General features: G+C 39.5%; 2 protein-coding genes across 11 annotated transcripts in view; both read left to right on the top strand.

Annotated features, from left to right (window-relative positions):
• Nucleotides 1-394: 394 nt before the first annotated feature.
• Nucleotides 395-13,786, top strand: ggt7 (gamma-glutamyltransferase 7). Its single transcript, XM_084720966.1, has 17 exons — nucleotides 395-854; nucleotides 1,611-1,735; nucleotides 2,115-2,685; nucleotides 3,550-3,776; nucleotides 3,981-4,132; nucleotides 4,224-4,341; nucleotides 4,467-4,534; nucleotides 5,090-5,163; nucleotides 5,344-5,537; nucleotides 8,889-8,976; nucleotides 10,324-10,451; nucleotides 10,547-10,635; nucleotides 10,738-10,890; nucleotides 11,011-11,125; nucleotides 11,235-11,372; nucleotides 11,564-11,663; nucleotides 12,310-13,786. Exons 3-17 carry the CDS (start codon nucleotides 2,466-2,468, stop codon nucleotides 12,480-12,482), a joined length of 2,037 nt encoding a protein of 678 aa, XP_084577092.1. The 5' UTR covers nucleotides 395-854; nucleotides 1,611-1,735; nucleotides 2,115-2,465; the 3' UTR covers nucleotides 12,483-13,786.
• Nucleotides 13,787-14,745: 959 nt separating this feature from the next.
• Nucleotides 14,746-20,921, top strand: part of ncoa6 (nuclear receptor coactivator 6) — a 17,231-nt gene continuing 11,055 nt past the window's right edge. For 7 of the 10 annotated variants that reach the window (XR_014770703.1, XM_084720960.1, XM_084720961.1 and 4 more), the window contains exons 1-7: nucleotides 14,746-14,903; nucleotides 16,746-17,083; nucleotides 18,128-18,283; nucleotides 18,441-18,563; nucleotides 19,490-19,618; nucleotides 19,714-20,541; nucleotides 20,662-20,793. Coding sequence is in view for 9 of the 10 variants with exons in the window: in XM_084720960.1 (XP_084577086.1) it covers nucleotides 16,786-17,083; nucleotides 18,128-18,283; nucleotides 18,441-18,563; nucleotides 19,490-19,618; nucleotides 19,714-20,541; nucleotides 20,662-20,793 (1,666 nt within the window). In the remaining variant the exon portion in view is untranslated. The remainder of the gene's footprint in view (nucleotides 14,904-16,745; nucleotides 17,084-18,127; nucleotides 18,284-18,440; nucleotides 18,564-19,489; nucleotides 19,619-19,713; nucleotides 20,542-20,661; nucleotides 20,794-20,921) is intronic. The other 3 variants (XM_084720959.1, XM_084720957.1, XM_084720958.1) reach the window with 3 other exon arrangements.

The raw sequence follows: 20,921 nt of genomic DNA, 5'->3' as shown, positions 1-20,921 counted from the left end.
CATAAGCAGCATTCTCATGATGTTGCTGGTTAAGAGGGAACTAATTTTAACTAGTTTACATGAATTTTGGTAGTTAAATCTTAAACAATGCATCTTTTATGTAGTGGTCAAAGTAACTAGCTGCCAATGTAGTGGAGTAAAAGGTAAAATATTAGGTAAAATAAAATATAAAATAAGATAATAGGAAAATATGGCAGTACTCAAAATTGCGCAGTACCTGAGTAAAATGTGGCCTACTTTGTTTAGAATCACCACTCTCTGACTGGGTGGAAATTTACAGCATGCAAAAAAGGGGAAGGTAAACAGCTGGGTGTGGTAATGAAGTGTAAATATAGGCTACTGTTTGCCCCGAATGTGGGCTGCTGCTATGCACAACATGGATTCTTAATAGCTTAGACAGGAGGCTTGAAAAGTGAGACATTAAACGTAGGGTAACTATGAGAAGACATGTTAGATGATGATGGATGTACAGGTGGGTAATTAGGTGTAAACAAACCAAACATCTAGTGCAGTTGATCCCTGACCTGTCTGTGGATTAAAGGAAGTAGATCAATTAACCGTGATCAGTTTTATGGGTGGAGGTGCAAGAGAAGAGTACGATTTCATGGGAGGGACAGAAGATTGGTAATTGGAGCAGGTATTCTGCAGACCTGCTACAACCTGTCTATCCGCTTCACCAGTCACTCACCAGAGCGATCCGGAGGGCATGTGTCCTGGGGGAGTTTCGCCATTAAATGCTGTAACTATACTGGATGGGAAATGGCTTGCAGCTGATCTGCAAAGGGGATTTTCTCATCAGTTCATGGAGATGACATATAGTGACTCTTCATGGTCCTGACGCCGTCTATTGTGAAGTAAGTCTGATATTGGGCCGTAAACGACGCTATCGGTCATGTTTCCTTTGCGAATTCATGTAGTTTAACAATATTTCCGCGTAAAATTTTCACCAAAAATTTCGACTTCTGGTCACAGCCATAGATGAATTTAAAGGTATGAGCTTAAATTCCAGGTAGTGCATTTCTCCGTCAAGTCTAATCGGTTGTTCAGAGCTGTATTATGAAGCTAACTTCACTGCGGTGTGGTGTCATGTGTCTACACGAGAGCCCTAGATTTGTGAAACTGTCGCGATATTTGTAAGCGTTTTTTCTTTATTGTGTACGTTGCACAATCTAATTGTGTCATACAATTCGACAACACTGTGGTTAAATTTTACTTATTTAAAGGACAGAAGACACCTGGTGTAACTGAGGAAAAGATCATGGTTTGGGTTAAAATAATCGCTCTCGCGAGATCTTTCGCGGGTCTGGGGTTTCCTTCTAGACACGACAGTCACCAAGAGTGGAAGCGCGCCGGAGGTCATGTCTACAATGGAACCCCAGACCTGCGAAAGATCTCGCGAAAGTCATCATCACTTTAACCCCAACATTTTCTTTTCTCGATCCTAACCAACTGTTTTTTATCCCTAAAACTACTCAGATTTGAACTACAGTGTTGTCACATTATTAAACATAATTAGTTTGCACAAAGTGCACAATGAAAAGCAATGCGGCCAAACCTCGCGAGAATTTCACATATCAAGGGTTCCCTTCTAAACTCGACATTTTTTTTAGGACCCCTTGTAGTCTTGGTGACGGAGAGCTACACTGACCTCACAACTCACCTGTCCGGTTCAAAAACAGAAACTAACGCCTACGAGGATGATTCTTCTTTGACTACACGTATTTTTCCGACAGCGGTAAGTAACATTCGCCTCGCTTTGAGGTCTTTATAACCGTCAGTTTGTTCATTATTAACGCTAACAGAAAGATGCGTTAGCTAGCTCTGACAGGACGTTTAACATTAAGCAACTAGCACGCACAGGATAGCAGTCCGGCGGTTGGCCCCGTGTACGTTTTTTAATCATGCTTTTGTATTAAATTGTAATTGGATACGAATTCCGTTGACGCTTTCTGCGCCATAGACTGACGGAGGCAGACGTGTTATCAATATTTGTGGTTGGTAATGTTTGCCTAGTATGAATGATCCTGCAGGTTCAATACGACGACGCGTATGCCTGTGTAAGGAAATTCCTTGTCTAAAACTAGTTAAACTGCATTGTTTGTTATTTTCTGCAGGTAACAGCCTACATCATGACTGGAAAAATGCATCATCATCGGAGCTACACACCCATGTCTTGGCCTATCAAATATATTCTCTAAGAAACTGCCGTGATCTTGTGGGAAGGGTGCAAGAGAACTACAAATCCCAGCAGGATAACTGTGATATAACTGGATATTAAAGATCACATCAGCTACATGCAAAATCTCCAGCACTACAGCGACAGCGATAAAGGTCCAATGCAGTGATTTTCCATGTGGATGAGAGCAGCAGGTGTGTGACCAGGAATATGGATGCCCTGGCTTAACTCCCTCACACCCTTAAGATAAAGATAAATAAAGTGTGTAACCTCAGGATCAACAGGAGCCATGCACAGTCCTGCTGCTGAAATTGTGTCAGGCTACCCAAGTGGATGTGTGGCGGATAAAGATGCTAATCCGGAGACAACCTTGGGAAGTGCCTATTCTCCGGTGGACTATATGAGTATCACCAGCTTCCCCAGGCTGCCAGAGGACGACATGGTGTCCGGGGAAAACACCCTGAAATCACGCAAAGATGATGACAACGTCCTGAGTGAGCAAGATACAGGTCAGACACAGTTACTACAAAATATAAGGGATGCATGATATCAATTTTGTTTTTTGTCCAGCCAGTACTGATAAAGAATAACCTTATTCTCATGGGTGATATAACCAATAATTACATTAAAATTAAATTAAATAATAACATTTTAGTATTTTAAAAAGAAGTATATATAATGTAGTTTTGCACAGCCGAGGAAAAGACAGGCTAATATATAGTGAGCAAAGATGAATGATTATGATATTTTATAACTCTGACTTAACCAAATGTAAATGACACCACTATTATATGAAAAACAAAGAACAGCTCTGACTCTTCAGATGTCCTTTTTCCTAGTTTAATGTGTAACATTTTCCTTCAAAACAATGTATAGGCTAATTTTGACTGAAATTGTGACTGCAATATGCGATATAATTAGAGAGAATTATCGTTTTCGTTATTTCGTGAAGATGCAATATTTGATGGGGTCTGTACCAAACAAACATTTGCTTTCATTTGAAGGTCAATATTTTTAGGTCAGGGCATTTCTGCAGCACTACACTACCTTCTGATGATGCTGTCCTCTCACACTTTTGCTTTTCCAAAAAAATTATGATTTGATTGTGGTTTTGCGATTTGGACATTGCACTTGGCATATTGCGATTTCAATAACATTGCGATTAATTGTGCAGCTCTAATTATGACTGACTAGAAGTGTGTGTGGTGGCTGTATCTGCAGACACCCTGCCCTCTGCCTGTATTTCTTCTTTAAGCTGACAAATGTTTGGAATTTGGTGTTAGAGAACAGAAGATATTGGCTGTACCACAATTGTGGTTGTCCTGCTCTTTCCTGTTCAGTCTAAGCCTTTTGGTTTGTGATGTTTGTCCCAGACCCAGATCTGTTTCTGAAGTCAGCTCGCCTCCAGCGTCTCCCCTCCTCAGCTTCGGATCTAGCTAGCCATGATGTGGCATCCCTGCGTGAGACCACCAGAGACCCCTTTACAGAAGAATGTGCCTGCCAGCGAGATGGACTGACAGTCATCATCACAGCCTGTCTCACCTTTGCCACAGGAGTCACTGTAGCTCTAATCATGCAGATCTACTTTGGAGATCCACAGGTAGGGGCATATGTGTGCTCTCCAGTTGTACTGTTGTAACCATGTTGCAATAGTGTTGTATTTGTAAGATAATTATATGTGATTATGAGATCATGAGCAACTCTATATGCTCCTCTCAGTGCCCTCCCACACAAGCCCATGTTAGCTCAAAGGCATATATTATCAATCTATCTCTCCTTGCTTTGTTCTCTCATTTCTTTCAAGGTCTTTAATCAAGGAGCAGTGGTGACAGATGTGGCCCAGTGTACATCTCTTGGCTTTGACGTTCTGGGAAAGCAGGGGTCCAGTGTTGACGCTGCCATCACTGCTGCCCTCTGCTTGGGAATTGTTCACCCTCACACTTCTGGTATTGGAGGGTGAGTCATAGAAACATAAACAGTCCTACCACTGAGGTTCTTAGAATTACTTAAATATAAAGTCAACTTTATGCTCTTGGTTGATTTTTAGTGGCGGAGTAATGTTGGTGCACGATATACGTAAGAATGAGACGAGGGTTATCGACTTTCGAGAGACCGCACCATCTGCTATCCACGAGGAGATGCTGCAGACAAACCTTGATCTAACTGTAAGCCTTTTTTTTGTGTATCCTTTTTATAACAATGAGAATTTGAGTATGAGAACAGAAAACAGATTGTTGCTTTTTAGTGCTGTGGTTAATGTCTGTATCCTGTTCTTGCTGCTGCATTTCAGCCTGGTCTGCTGGTTGGAGTACCAGGCACACTCAGTGGGATGCATCAGGCACACCAGCTCTATGGCAGGTGTGGTAATTATTACGTAATACTATTGTCATGCAGTGTCATGAATAGTTGTAGTTCTGGTTTCTGGATATTACACCCTACTTTTATGTTGTTTGTTTTGTTTTGTGACACTTCTTTGTCTTGAAATGCCCCCCACAAATACTCAGACTTCATTTTTTCTTAAAAATAACTCAAACGGATGAAACAGTGATTAAAATTTAAGAGTTGACAACTGATAGATTAATCATTGCAGCTTTAATATTTATGTCACCTCTGACAAAGCCTGTGTCTTGTTTCAGTGTTCAGGGCTAAATGAGTGAGTATTACGAGCTATGCTAGAAGAAATCTGTTGTTGTTTTTTTTAGCCAGAGTGCTGGGCTGCAATTACTCTGATGCTGTGTAATTATCACAATCCTGATCCCTTAACTGGCATGAGGATGATGTTACAGGACTAACTTGCATTATCCATGCATAGCGATAAAGTGTTATGCTAAAATATTGTGGATTATCATTTTGGAACAAGAATCTCTTTGAAAACGAGAAGTTAAGATTGTGAATATATACTATATTCTCCAGAATTCCTTGGAAGGATGTGGTTACCATGGCAGCAGATGTGGCCAGAAATGGATTTAATGTTACTCATGATCTAGGTAAGTATAGTCTAATGTCGTAGAAATCACTGTGTGAAATCATTGTCACTAATGACACTTCACCTCTGATTAAAACAGAGCAGGGCGATTGCCCGTCCTCACTTTTGTTCCTCAACAACATGAGGTGAAGTCGCATGAAGGTTAGGTGTGATCTCTTCTGCTTTTCTTCTGTCTCCCTAGCTGAAGCTTTGGCTAAAGTTAAGGACCAAAACGTGTCGGATGCATTTCGGGATTTGTTCCTCCCCAACGGCCAGGCTCCACTCTCTGGCCTGTTCACCAGACGGCATGATTTAGCAGCCATCTTGGATGCTGTCGCAGTTAATGGGATATCGGAGTTCTACAGTGGAAACCTAACGCAGGAAATGGCAGCAGCAGTAAGAAAGAATGTTATTTTTTTGTTTGTTTTTTAAAATAAGATTATATAAGTGTCATGAATTCTGCATAGTCTCCGTGGGGAGTCATTTTTACCACTCAAACACTCCGTCCCTGTTACACTGTCACCTCAGCTTTTTATGTTTTGGCTAGGGTGAGGTAATAATTCATTACTGTCATATTGTGACAAAATATTTATGTCAGTTGTCAGTAAAGTAAAGATTTAAAGACGGTATTTATTAGTTACAATGACTGCTAAATTATCTAAGATGTTCAAAATAGAGATTCTAAATATGGATGAGAAGACTTTATTCTATATCTGTTGAAAATTACTGTTAAAATTATAAATTGATCAAAAATTAATTATGAATCATAATATACACTCAGTGTCCGCTTAATTGGGTACACCTGTTTGGTCTAATGCAGTCCCAATACAACTGGTCTATCTCAAAGTGTACTTTTATGCATATGCTGTTTTTTTTTTTTGTTTTTTTTTTTTTACAATGTTGTGGAGTTGTTAATCAAATGCTTTACAGCACTTTATTGAGAGGTATATCTAATATTCTTCCCCCTCATGTATGTAAATATAAAAATAGCGAGGGAAAAAACAGTCACTTCTAAATATAATGTAGTCCAGTACAAGACCATTATTAAAGCTATAATATTTAAACCTTCTGCATTAAAATCTGTACAAATAACTAGACCTATGTTGTGTATTTGGTTGAGTTGTGTACTTATATTATCCCAAATATTTCCAACAATGTTCAAACCCAGACAAATCTGGAATTTTATTCAAGGTAGAAGTGCGATTTGTTTTGCCTGTCAGCGGCATGTGAGGAAACGCAGGCCGTCAGAGTGAGGGAGGAAGTCGGCTAACAAGACTAAATGTTACCTTGTCCAAAAACAGGATTTCTGCTTGTCATGTCAGATTTTCATCAACAATGATCGTTGTTAAATAATGAAGGCAACAACTCCCATGATTCCATGCAACTTCATAATGTCATCAAACTATGTCTTTTGTTATTGTTTTGATGTGAGACCCCATACTGGCAGACATTATGACCTCAAAATAAACATGTAATAGATTTCAGACCATGGGCCTAATTTACTAAGGTTTGCATGCGTAAAAACAATATCAGCCGCTAAACTAAAAACAACTTGATATCACCTGCAAACAAATGTGCAAGCTGATCTACTGACGGTGCGTACTGAGGATTGCGTCTTTCAAATGTGCAAGACGGCACATTTAGTACATTTGTTGTAATGAGTATGCAATATGGGATGTTTTTACCCTTGGGGTGGAAAATACCGAGAGGAGAACATGTAAATAGGTTATTTTAGCGCACACACACTGCAATTTACCAAACCTGAAAATAATTTGCGGGTAGTGTGACTGCATCTGTATTTAATACATTTGAAAGGAAGGTGCTAATCGGCCCAGCAGTGGCTGCTATTAATGTGGCAACGAGGAGACAATCTGATTTAAATGAATTTCTCATGAACTATTTGGGGTATGCATTTATTTTTTATTTTCATTCAACAATCCTTAATACAGAAAAGCACCATGATTAAACATACATTTAATACAGCCTATTTGCAGCCAAACAAAGCTGAACATTCACAGCCACTGTAGCCTAAAGAAAATTAATACTGACCTTTATTATGTCTTCTTAATTCCTTGTTTTTGCCAACATCACATTTTTAACTGGGGTTTTTAGGTAGGTTGTGCAAGTCTGCCCCAGCACGCTCCTCTTATTTGTTGCACTCCTCTCCAAGCGGTGCACTCTTTGATTGAGAGACCTCACCATTGTCTGTACCCCGTCTTCGGTCCCTCTTGCCAGGGCATTTATAGCCATTGTCAGACCAGATACAGCTCTGACCAGCTGCCTGCTGTGTGCAACAGTGGCCCAAGTGTCCCACGTGAGTGCTCACACCACAGAGGACTTGCATCTGCTGCGCAATTGTTTATTTAGTTATCTATTATCTTTTCTATTCAATTTCATTCTGCGCTTGCAGTTATTCTGCTTTCCGTCCAAACTCCCTGTTGCCCAAACCTGCGACACATGCGAAACCCTCATTTAAATACCACTATATTCAGTGTTTGTACCTCTTGTCATTTACGCAGTGATTCCTTGTAGATCACCCACAGAACACACACCAACCAAATGTGCAATATTTTAAAATGCACATGCAATTTAGCACTCTTTATTTGGGATTTTAGTAAATCAGGGCCCATGTCAACAAAAACTTAACTTCAAATTGAATACCAATAGAATGTAGAGATATGCCTTACTCAGACCACTGATGTCTCATGTTATCATGTCTCCTTTGAGGATTAAATTTAATCACTACAGTTGAGTATCACTGCTATCTGTTCGGATTTGGTGGCAACATTGTGGCAAAACCCAAATACAGTATAAACAATACAGTAATCAGAAAGAAAAAAAAAACAACTTACAAATACAACTGTTTATAGAAGTTGAGATCACAAATGTCTGCTGAACTGTTGCATGGAAACTGAACTTTTTTACATGAAACTTGACCCTTGTGATTTTCCCATATCTAATAATTTACACATGAGATGGTGTGGTATGCAGGCAGGCATCATGGCAAATGAATGGACCATAATCTGTGTTCCACCAGGCTGTGGCATTTGCATCTTAATTTTCAAAAAGATATTACAAATTTTAGTCTCTATCTTTTAATCTAAAGTACCCTTGTCCTTGTGAAAAGAGAGTAATGAAATCTAAACACACGCATACAATATATATTTTCTTACTTTAATCTGTTTGTACTCTGCAAATAAATTTAGAACTACCTCAGACCATGCGTACGCACAAATGGTGACAAAATGTTGAATGTTCTGATGATGTTGATTGTTGTTATTGTTATTATTGGGTGAAAGTCTTTGCTGGATGTCATCACTTTCTTCCTCATTTTCTCCCACTTATATTTCCAATAATTGTGGTAGATCTCTTATCTTAGGCTGGGTTGGCACTTGGCGTGTGGTGCTTCAAGTGTCAAAAAAATAAATTTGAAAAGCTCAACACCAGTGTCTGTATCTTGAGTGACCAGGTCATGAGTTCTAGAGAGAGATGTTGCTGTTGATTTTATTTATTTATTTATTTATTTATTTATTTTTGGCACTTTGAGCACCACAGGCAAATTGCCATTCAGTTCCATTATATTTGAGAGAGAACAGGCATCTCTACAGCTGATCACTCTAAAACTTGGCAATTCACACCAAAACTATCTAGATGGATAAACAGCACTACACGTGGGAGAGAAACCATGTATTTTTGATTTTGGGGTAAACTCCCTTTAAATTTAAACTCCCTGTGCATTTTTTATAGGTGCAAACAAGAGGCGGAGTGCTCACAGAGGATGACTTTGGAAACTACAGCACAGTCTTACGGCAACCAGCAGAAATCACCTATCAAGGTAAATATTTAATGTAATGTATTATTTGCATTACAGCTGTTAGGGAAAGAAACCATACATTAGCAGAAAGCTCACATGACCTGAAGCATAGAAACTGCAAATTTGAGAACATTATCAAGTTAGTATCTGTATCTTTTTTTACTTTGCAGGATGGTTATTAATATTTTATCAGGAATCTTTCGCCCATTCAAATGAATGGACTTAATGTTCAGAATTAGAGTGGGTGACATCACATGCTGATTCGGGTTTAGCTCTTACTTTAGCTCAACTTCCTCTTACCCCCACAGTCGTCACTCCTCATATGTCTTTTTTTTTCTTTTTTTTTTTTAAAGTCAGAATCTAGAAAAAATTATCTTCATTCAAACCTTGTAAATATATAATCATGCTCTGAGGCTTAAAGTGCCAGTAGTACCATTCAACTGGCCCCAATGTTAACCGAGACCAGAATTTTCAGGAGGGAAGCCGAACAAGGGACTTTGCTAATTCGCTCCATTTCCTACATTTTTGAAACCACAAATGCGTATTTTACTGCAACACATTGAGTCCCTTCTCTCACAAAATAGATTTATTCCAACACTTCTTCCCCTTCAGCTGCTTCCTCATACAAAGTTAAGCCAGTAATGCAGGTTTCAGTAGCTCCCAGCTATTCATGACAAGCTCTCCAAAAATTACATCCTCTAGTTTCCTCTAGTGTTCCTGTAAATTCTAATTCTGAATGTATGAGCTTAACAACCGAAGACATGCCCGCTGTGACAAGGTTAAACGTGTAAACAGTATACACCTGCACATCTTTGTTTACATAAGCTGCTGCAGACCCAAGAATGCAAATTTAATGGACTTGACTCTGGGTGCTTAAATTTTCTTATTCCTCACACTGTTCCATTTGTCTTATCTGCTGTATATTGGAGTCAGTTTTGTATTTTTCATGTTTTTTTAAAATCATAGATATGTTTTATTTATGTATTTTACACCTGAATAGTTTCTTTGGCACACCAAGCTTATATGGTACAAATGTTTTATTGTTGAATTTGTAAGTTTTGTGTTTAACTCTTGTAGTTTTCTTTTATCATTGTTCTTGGCCCTGTTTCCCAGAGCCTTCGTAGCGCTATGTGCATCATAAGTTGTATTTTAAGGTCTCCAGCTCCTGGGAAACAGCCCGTAACCTTACAACTTATGACGCACGTAGCGCTACGAAGGTTCTGGGAAACGGGGCCCTGGTCAGTTTCATTCTTAGTCCTTTTCTTTTTGTCTTTGCATTATCATATTTTATTTTACCACTGCACTGATTTCATTTCACAAAAGAAATCAGAAAATTTTCAATCATACAATTTGTTGGTTTTTCTGAAGGACATCATGTGATGGTGGCCCCAGCCCCACATGCAGGTGTTGCCTTGGTTACTGCTCTCAACATCTTGGAGGGCTATAACATTACCAGCCAGGTGCCCAGGAACAACACCTATCACTGGATTGCAGAGGTAGTACACAAATTGCTTCACCTCTATACAGCAGTGTGTAATGTGCAGTAAGTCATGTGATTTTTACTAAAGTTAATTTTGTATTACTCTCCCAGGCTGTAAAGATAGCTCTTGCCCTGGCCAGTGGGCTGGGAGACCCCATGTATGACGCTTCAGTCCAAGACATTGTTGCCAAGATGCTGAGGTAGAGATTCCTATGTTGTTGAAATACATGATTTATATATTTTATTCTAAGCCAGTAAGGTGTTTTCGGTTAACCCCACCCTCTGTTGTTCCCATCTCCAAGTAAATCACAGGCTTCCCTGCTCCGCCGGATGATCAATGACTCTCAGGCGTTTCCTGTCGGCCATTACACTTCATCATTTACCTTGGAGAAGGGTGCAGCAGCTGCCCAAGTCATGGTCATGGGCCCAGATGACCACATTGTGTCAGTCATGAGGTCCGTCCTGCTTTCAACAGCTATTGCACCTTGTTTAAGCAAACCCCAGTGACAGTTAAAAATAGGTTGATATTGGTGGAAAACTAATACCAGCTATGCTTTTACTTGTGGCTGTTTTAGCTCTCTAAACAAACCATTCGGCAGCGGGATAGTGACTCCCTCAGGAATCCTCTTGAACAGCCAGATCCTGGACTTCTCCTGGCCTAATAAAACCAAGAGCTCAACACCTAACCCAGTAATTCTGCATTTTGTCTTTGTTTAATAGATTGTACTATTGATTGATTTCTTATTGAAAGATTTCTTGTAGCTGCTCTTTGTGCTCATGGTTTTTGTTTTTGCTTAAGCATAACAGCCTCCGGCCTGGGAAGAGGCCCATGTCCTTCCTGATGCCCACAGCAGTGAGGCCTGCTGTGGGGTTATGTGGCACATACGTAGCCGTTGGATCTTCCAATGGAGAGAAAGCTCTCAGTGGCATCACACAGGTTATTTAATTACTTGGAGACTTACTTAAATGGTTGATTGTATTGGCGTACAAGTATGTATTTCTTGAAATACATTTAGGGTTGTTCCTGTCCAATCAAATTAAATAACTCTACCCATGTAATCCATAACAATTAATTTATGTTTGTGTTATTATTCAATATATCTTATTCTATTTTCTGATCTTACACAGGTACTGATGAATGTTCTGTCATCACGTAAAAATATGAGTGACAGCTTAGCGTATGGAAGACTCCACCCACAGCTGCAGAACAACACTCTCTTGGTGGACTGTGAGTTTTTCCTATTGATTCTTCTATTTTTGGTCCAAATATAACAAGAGTCTGTTCAAAGATTGTGATTGTTGAGCTGGAAGATTAGCTTTTTGACTCCATTTCCAACAGAGGTCCAATGCGCATCTGGAAATGCATATAAAGTGTGTTTTCCTTGATTTCTCTTCAATTACAATGGTGTCAAGATTTAAAACAATGCTTTGCTAACAAAACAGCTAACAATAAAAACAACAATGTATGATAGCTAGAAGTTAAAATACAGAATTTGTAGATTTATACATATGAACCAATTTCTATTTGCAAACTGAAATTAAATCTAATTCTAAATTCTGACTCTAAATTCTAATTCGATATTCTTTTGGGTGGACCTTTCTTTAAGTGACTAAAATGCATTTTGCTGCTGACCCTGTCCATAGCAATACATTACTGTAGTGATCCAGGCTGATTATCCTCAGACATACAATATGAGGACTATGATGAGTGCTAGACCTGCTGCTACTGAACTCGCAGGGTTATTTTCCTTTATCACATAAACATTTCATTTGAATACCAGGTGTAAAAGCAGCCTTATTTAGTTTGACATATGTATTTCATTGTCCATTTTTTCCCATCCTCTCCTCTCCCACTGTCTCTGTCTCTCCTACAGCTGAGTTTCTTGATGAAGACATGGAGCTGCTGCAGGCCAAAGGTCACAAGGTGGAAAGGACAGAGGTTCTCTCATTGGTGGAGGGCACCCGGAGAACCAATGACCTCATCATTGGGGTGAAGGACCCTCGTAGTGCTGATGCCTCTGCCCTCACTATGTCCAATATGGCCTAATGTATCCGTCCTCCCCTCATACTCACACATAATGAAGAAGTGGTAAGAGTAACACTGTATGATTGATGGTTAGTGAGGGAGTAAAGGAGGCTGCTTATCAACTCATACACTAGACAGAAGTTAATGGCATTATAAGGTGTTTGACAGAAAAAGACAGTCAACAAAGAGATGCAACTTTGTCTGAGATTACCATGATCTGATGTGGATCCTTTGATAGATTTTTTTGCTCACCATCTTACATACCAATGTTGGTGTGCCCTCTCTCACAGCCTCAAGTAACATTCAGTCTCAGTGTAGATAGTGTTCAAAATGTCTGTCCATTAATGGCATCGGTCAAAGTCTGCAGCTTATATTATGCAGAGCAGGACGCCAGGTATGTTCAGAAATTCAGAGCTGATGCATTCCTGTTTCACTTAAGGAAAGCAATATGCTTAAGAGGTTTAGAGTGCATTTACTAAGTGGATATGAGAAAAAGGTGGGTAAGTATAATGGCTTTTATTAGGCTATGTTCACAAAGTTGAGTGGCAGCTAGTTTTTGGCCTGTGCAGTACTGGGCGGGACATTTAAAAGTATTGCACTCTGAATATAGGATCAGGAATTCTGATGAAAGTTAAGGAAAAAAAATTTTGGTGCAAGTATGTGCAGACATGAGCAACATAATGATGCCACATCTTGAAGCCACCATTTACTACACATGCATGGTCCTCAGTGCATTGGAGCCACCTTTCTGCTCTTCAATTCTTCCACTGCATTTCACCATTATACACAGGAAACATGTGGAATGGTGAAGGTAATCATATTTAAACTTGTGATTAAGCCTTGAATTGTCACACCTGAATTTGTCTATTCTAAACGTAACACAGAGGCTAAACCATTTACTCTCCTGCTCTTTATATGGTGTGTAACTGTGATTAGATGTTGTTTGGTACAGTTGCTGGAGTTTTAACTGTTGCAAACAATCATTGGCTCTTTGGGACCATGTTAAGACTCACACGTAATTTACACAAAGTAGGCCATTACAGTAAGACTCCCAGACCCTTAGTTTATTTCCTTAAACAAGCTAGTTAAACGTTACTAATGGCAGGATAAGTGTATTTAAATACATAATTTAAGAAATTTTAGTTGTTGCATGGTTCAGTTGTCATTTAAAACTTGTGGCTTACGTTTTTTATTGTTTTTAGAAAGGGAATAATCTGATTATTTACAGATGGATGGAATGTAATCTGTCTATTTTTGTATGATGATCTGATGGGCTGTATGCATTATTTCTACTGTTGTAACATGTTTTAGAAAAAGCTGGGTTTTTTTGTGCAGTTATTTTAGGTTGTATATTTGAAGCAGGAATGAACCGTTTTTGTAAAGCATTGCATTCTAAAGGTGGTTCTATTTAATTCCAGAATGGCCAGTGCTGACTGATCAAAACATGTCCTTAACCTTATTATTGACTGTTGGGCACTAGTGCAATATGACTGTTGATGCTTGTTTCCTGTACTGTAGAGTACCATGCCTTAAGGTATGCATTTGCACAACACCCAATGTTTGATTTCATGTGCATTTGTATCTGATTTTAATAAAAATCAGCACTGTCCAAACCCAAGAAATAAAGTCTTTGCACACATAGCTGAGGAATGTTTGACCCTTTGTTCTTCCGTTCAACACAGTGCATTTCATGCATCTACTGTAAAAAAGACCTTACTCTCCAGACTCTGAGCTTCAGGTTTTTTGATTACTGGACTTTAAAAATTCATTGACTATTTATTACTTGTTATTCTTAATAATTATTACATGTTTGTTGCTGCTATGGACACAGATCTGATCATAGACTCTGGAGGACTTAGCAGAAGCAATAAAAACATTTTTAAATGTTATTAATTTTTTTAATTAATATTTTGTGTCAAATTATTTTTTTTCCGTAAGTAGTCGTGTAATAAGTGGGATAATGTACAGTGAGCAGGTCATTATTGTAAAATAACCCCTTCGCAGTGATTCCTGTGTACCAATTGTACAGAGGTATTGCAACAAAAGTGTGTAGATGAATCTTTGGCTCCAAGTACCATAGAAAACTGTAAACACTGAATTCATTTCAGAAAACTGAAACATGTCTTGAGGAGAGGGAAGCAAATAATTTATTTTGAATGGAAATATGAAAAAGGCTTTGATTTTGGAAAGCTGACGATTGGAGGAAACGTAACTGGATTTGGTTTTGGACTACTTAATACTAACTTCTACTTCCGTATTCTGTATTACCTAAAAGGACGATGGTGCTTCTTCCTCAATTATTTTGAAGACACAGCGGAAGCAGTATGTTTTTTTTCCCGCTAACTTGACGTCGTTTCTGACTTGCTAGTGATTCATGTTTTGTTAGCTAATCTGGCTAGCAGATGTCGACTGGTTGAACTTCTTTTCAGATGAATATATGCGGTAAGGGTTCTGCTTTTCTCGTGCGTAATGTACTGGTGATGATATGTGGCAAGTCGAAGCTAAGGAATTTGGAAGCTAATAAGTTGTGTTTCAATGCATTCATGATGAATTAACTGCAGTGCTACTTCGCTAACTGAGCTAACGTTTGCTAACTGAAGAAGCCACCGCCTTGGTATTAAATTTGTACTATTTCATACATTTCATAGTCTGTTAGAGACGTATTAGTTTGAATTGTAAGTGATATTCATGTATGTGGGAAAATGCACAGTGACATGGGACACGGGATATTTGTGTTTTCTCTGCCGACTTTGATGTCGCTGCGTTAGCTTAGTGCTAAGGCCCGTGCTAACGTTATTGCTGCTTGGCCGATCATGTTAACACAGCTGGTTATGGAAGTTATTTCATTATATAATATTATGTTATTTTACAGTAAAAATCACTCTACTGGTAACATTTCCCAACCACCCACATCCCATTTTGTAATCTTTTCATGAGTCTTCTGCATTAAGTTCAGCATCACCGGTCAATAGTGATGTCACTAACGTACAGGTGTGTTGTTAACGTTACTGTAATAACGTCATCTATTTACTTAACATAGATTTACATAAGGAAAGACTATGTATTTTGTTTGACCTTGTGTCAGTCGAAGCTTACAAGAAACAACAAATAAATGACAAGTTGTAGCTACCTATTTTATCTAGCATCTGATCACACGTACCAGTGGTTTTCAAACTGCGGTGCAAGGGCCAGCGGAGGTCCTTGAGTGGGTTGTAAAACGTCCCTAGTGAAAGGAGGAATAGTACATTGTAACTATTATCACATTTTTTGGAAGTTGGAACAACAAGGGAAGAAATAGGGTTGTTCATTTTGATTGCTTGCAATTTATACTGATCCTAGTTTTATCATTGATTGACTACAAAAACTTAAAAACTAAAAATATTAATAAAAAAAATAGAGGGGTTTTCTTAAAGGAATGGTTCATTCAAAAATAAAAATTAAGCCATTATGCACTCCCCCTAAAGCCACTTGAAGATCAGGTATATGTTTTTGGTCCACAAAACGCTGCTGGAGTTTCACAGGTTGCAGAATTTCCTAAACAATTTTAGTGAATGGTGATCTGTTTATTAATGTTAAAAAAAGCCACCAAAAAAACACCAACCAACCATAAAATGCCGCCATACTGCTCGTCAGGTGTAATCCAAGTCTCCTAAAGCCCCTACGTGCCATGTTTACTTGAAACACATCATTTACACCATGTCTTTAGCCAAAATCTTAACTGTAGAACCTTAGTTCTGAGCCACATTCACGTGCATGTGCACACCATCTGAACTGGGTGTGTGTGGTGTGAAGGTGTGCACTCACAAGTGAATGACATGTTTGGCCTTTAGGAGACTTGGATTACACCAGACAGGCAGTATGGAGGCATTTTCTGGGTTTTTTTGTTTGTTTGTTTGTTTGTTTATTTTTTCAGATAATGATTCAAGACCCCTCCGCTAAACATCTGGGTCCTGCATCATCCTGTTGGGATTTATTTCACTATAGTAACCTGCTGATTGTACATTGTCCCATACTTAAAGCACTATTTAGACACAAGGTGCCTCAGATGCAATTTTCTGCTTCAGCATCTAAGACTGCAATAAATGTTTTTGCTGAAAAAATAAGAATTGTGTGAGAGAATCATGATCTCAGTTCTTCACATTTTAGCAAGTATCATGAAGCCCTTCTCAAAACCAAAATATCAACAAACATGTAAATTCACTGATATATTCACTGTACTTTGTCATCTCTGTCATTGTTAACTGTAACGGACAAGTGATTTGTCTCTCTCATGTGCAATTTCAGCATAAAACAGTTCAGACGCCACTCCTAATTAGAGGGGAGGATGGCACATCGACGTGCCCCACCTCCGCTGTCCCAGGGGACAGAGTACCTGGAACCTGATAATGATTCCGACAGGGACTCCGGTGTTGGGGAGGATGCAGGGGAGGATGCTGACAGTTGCCATGGAAGCACAGTAACAGAAGAGGAGAGAGTCAACAAGCAAGATGGCACTGAAGAAAACAACGGGGAGGAAGAAGATTTTACAGTTTTTGTTGCCTTTCAAGGGAATATGGAGGATGAGGATTTCACACAAAAACTCGAGACTGTCCTCAGTGGGATACCAAACATGCTTGATATGGGTTAGTTTAATTTTGTTCAACTCTGATTCACATTAGAAAAAAACAGTATAAGTACTGACAATTTTTGAAAAGTTCTGATATACTGACAAGCAAACAGGAGCTGTCAGTTCAGTTGTCTAGTGATGGCCACTCTTTATCTTGAAATATTTTAAAGGGATAATTTGGATTTTTGAAGTGGGGTTGTATGAAGTACTTATCAGTTGTCAGTAAATGCCAGTTTACATGCCTCCAGTTTAGTTTGGAGAACCAGCAGGAGTCTGCAGATATCTGACAGCCTTTCCTAGCAGAAAACGGTTGTATAAGTTGAATGTCACTCTGTGCGAAGCAACCAGCCTCTGATGGCAAAATCCACAGTTTTAGCCTGCAGAACACAGGAGTTGCTGGTCCCCTACTGTCTTGATCCATTAGTTTGTTTCTGTTATTTTGTGACTTCTGTTTTTTAAAAGGTTAGTTTGGATTCACTAAAGTCACACAAAAGTGGTAAAAATACTCTAAATATAGATTATATTTAAACTGATTCTGTTTTGTTTTTTTAGGTGGCTTAAATATGTTTTTTTGCTGACCCTGTCCACATTACTTAGCTTTTAAAAAGCATTTATCCTCTTGGATTATGTTTAATTATTTACAGCATTGAATCAGAGAAGCTGTGATTAATAAAATATGACACTAATGTCAAAGCATGTACATGTAGACATAGATAATGTGGTGATGACTTTAATACCTTATTTTGTGTTCCATATTTGTACTCGATTTAAATACTTTTGTTTGTTGACTTTTTTCATTTCACACTGAAAAATCTCTTATTCAGTTCACCAGTGTCAAAATATCTAAGTTACATCCAATGTATTTTCTTTGTAGTAAAAAAAAAAAGGTCAAAAGGGCTGCGCAGGTTTCACAAGCAGTGCTAATGTATATTTAAAACAAGTCCCTATTTCTGTGTACTATTTTATTTTGCAGTTTTGTGTGTCCATCTTTGTCCATCTTTAATCAGTAGTATCTAGAATTTCACCTGCAACTTGTATCCACCCATTCTCCCTCTTTTAGGCTCTGAGAGGCTACAGCCACAGCATGTTGAGCCGTGGAACAGTGTGCGGGTTACCTTCAACATTCCTCGGGATGCTGCTGAGCGACTTCGACTGTTGGCCCAGAACAACCAGCAGCAGCTCAGAGACCTGGGGATTCTCTCTGTGCAGATAGAAGGTAAGTGCACAGCCTTCAAAACTCACCGTCGCTTTAAAACAAGATGCAAGAGACAGTGTTTTTTTTTTTTCCATCTGTGGCATTTCAAAATAAAGAATGCAAACAAGACATCCAGTAGTAAATGTTAGTTATAGATGTTCCCTCTCTTAATGTTCAGGGGAAGGAGCCATCAATGTGGCTGGGGGACCAAATAGAGGACAAGAAGTCAGAGTGAATGGACCAATTGGAGCACCTGGACAGATGAGAATGGATGTTGGCTTTCCAGGTCAGCCTGGTCCAGGTATTGAATTATTGCTTTATTGATTACACATGGTCTCTGTATACCAGCTACACTGTAACTGTGCTTGAATATTGGATAGCAGTTTGTCTTTTTGAAAAGTAGTAGTTGTTCAGTGGAAACTGATTGGGACAGAATTATTCCTACAAAAATGCTGTTTCAAAGATTTGCTTATAGTAATCAAATAGTTTGCTTACTTGGGTTGCGACAATGCACTTATATCTTGATATAATACTATCATGATACTTTGATGACGTTTTTGCCTTTTGTTAACACGAGACCATGTAATAAGTGTAATTAAACACTTTGAGAGACTGTTTATCAGTTTTATTTCAAAAAACCAATGCACATCCCATTTCAGTCAGTCTTTGAATTTTATTTCAGCAGCAACATTGCTAAACTGTTTGTGAAGTGAACTTTAGCTGCTTCTGCTCATCAAGCTGATGCCATAAGAAAATAATAAATAAGATAAGATGTTAGGCCAAAGTGGAACCAGAAAGGAGCCCCTGAAACAAATTAAACAAAACAAAAACTGATGCATCACAAAACTTATTCTATCCAAATGTAGGCAATGTAAGTTGAGAATAAATTTGATTTGATTCATTTACAAGATATATGGTGCAAGAGAGTAATATGCAGATTATTTACAGATTATAATGTAATATTGATTATATGCAGACTACTATGTAATATTATGTTGTCCGTGATAGTTATGACTGGTAACATTAGTTTTAACAACAATAGTTACAGACATGTAAAATCTAAATATTGAATAAAAGAAAAGTTCTGATTTCATTTCATGCATATGCTATGATTTCATTATGGCAATAATTGGTAATAATATATATTTACTGTTATTACATTATATGTGTTGTACATCCCCATAGATATTAGCTTTTGATGATTGAATATGTACATATTTCCACAAGGAGGCGTAAGAATGCCTAATCCATCAATGGTTCCCCCTGGGCCTGGCATGGCAGGTCAGGCTATGGTTCCTGGCAGCAGTGGACAGATGCATCCTCGTGTTCCGAGACCATCTTCACAGACAGGTTCAGGTCTTTATTTCTTGTACGTCTATAGATACAAGTTGCAATTTTGAATATCTTACTTGATTGGACAATACAATAACGGAAATCCTCCTCTCCCACAGATGTGATGGATCCAATGATGCCTGGTATGTCGGTTCAGCAGCAACAGCAGCTTCAGCACCAACAGGCCGGTCCCCATGGCTCAGGCCCGATGCCTCCTCAGGCTGCCCATCACATGCAGGCTCTGCAGGCTGGGAGACCGCTCAACCCCGCAGCACTGCAGCAGCTTCAACAACAGCACCATCAACAGCAACAGGCCCAGCAGCAGGCTCAGCTCTCCCAGCTTGGACCCAGACCTCCATTCAACCCATCAGGCCAGATGGCTGTGCCTCCTGGCTGGAACCAGTTGCCCCCTGGAGTGCTCCAGCCATCAGCCGCCCAAGGAGGCCCTGCCTGGAGAAAACCCCCACCCCAAGCCCAAATGGTTCAACGCCCACCTTCCCTTGCTTCAGTTCAGACTCCCAGTCACCCTCCGCCTCCTTACCCGTTTGGCAGCCAGCAGGCTGGGCAGGTATTCAGTGCGATGGGACAGGGACAGCTACAGCAACAACAACAGGCTGGAGTTGGTCAGTTTGCTGCCCCCCAGCCTAAAGGCCCACAAGCTGGCCCTGGTGGTGTTGCAGGACCACCCAGACCCCCTCCACCTCTACCACCAACTTCTGGACAGCAGGGCAACCTCACCGCCAAGTCCCCTGGTTCCTCCTCGTCTCCTTTTCAGCAGGGTTCACCGGGGACTCCTCCCATGATGGCTCAGAGACCTACAACTCCACAGGGTTTTCCCCAGGGCGTTGGTTCACCAGGGAGAGCAGCCCTTGGCCAACAGGGTAACATGCAGCAAGGATTCATGGGAATGCCCCAGCATGGACAGCCTGGGGCCCAAGTTCACCCAGGTTGGTTATTGGTCGTCACAGTTTCTAGTTAGACAAAAAAGTACATCAGACATTACAAATATTAAAGTAATTTTAAATTCTGGTGTCTAAAATAACAAAATAAATGAATACTGACTGCAGGCATGCCGAAGCGTCCCATGGGCTTTCCAACCCCAAACTTTGTCCAAGGTCAGGTGAGTGCCAGCACTGCAGGAACCCCTGGTGGAGGACCCAGTCAGCAGCTGCAGAGCAGTCAAGCCATGGCACACACAGGTAAAATGTCTACCACACTGCAAATGTGTAGGGAAAACACAGGTTTTGGCTGAGTTGGGGAAATTAGAATGGTGTGAGAAGAATAAAGACTGGAATTTTGTAGCTGCTATCGATGTGCAACATTCAGC

The sequence above is a fragment of the Lutjanus erythropterus genome, chromosome 6 (assembly GCF_056507025.1).
Source record: "Lutjanus erythropterus isolate fLutEry1 chromosome 6, fLutEry1.hap2, whole genome shotgun sequence".
NCBI lineage: Eukaryota > Metazoa > Chordata > Actinopteri > Lutjaniformes > Lutjanidae > Lutjanus > Lutjanus erythropterus.
Note: the sequence above shows the minus strand (reverse complement) of the source record. Positions and strands in the feature narration are given on the sequence as shown.

What these genes read in the sequence shown, in the direction of transcription:
- ggt7 (XM_084720966.1), top strand. Translation starts at nt 2,466, where the DNA reads ATGCACAGTCCTGCTGCTGAAATTGTGTCAGGCTACCCAAGTGGATGT. An exon ending in GCACACCAGCTCTATGGCAG is followed by an intron (nt 4,535 to 5,089) that starts GTGTGGTAATTA and finishes TATATTCTCCAG; the next exon opens with AATTCCTTGGAAGGATGTGG. An exon ending in TAATGTTACTCATGATCTAG is followed by an intron (nt 5,164 to 5,343) that starts GTAAGTATAGTC and finishes CTGTCTCCCTAG; the next exon opens with CTGAAGCTTTGGCTAAAGTT.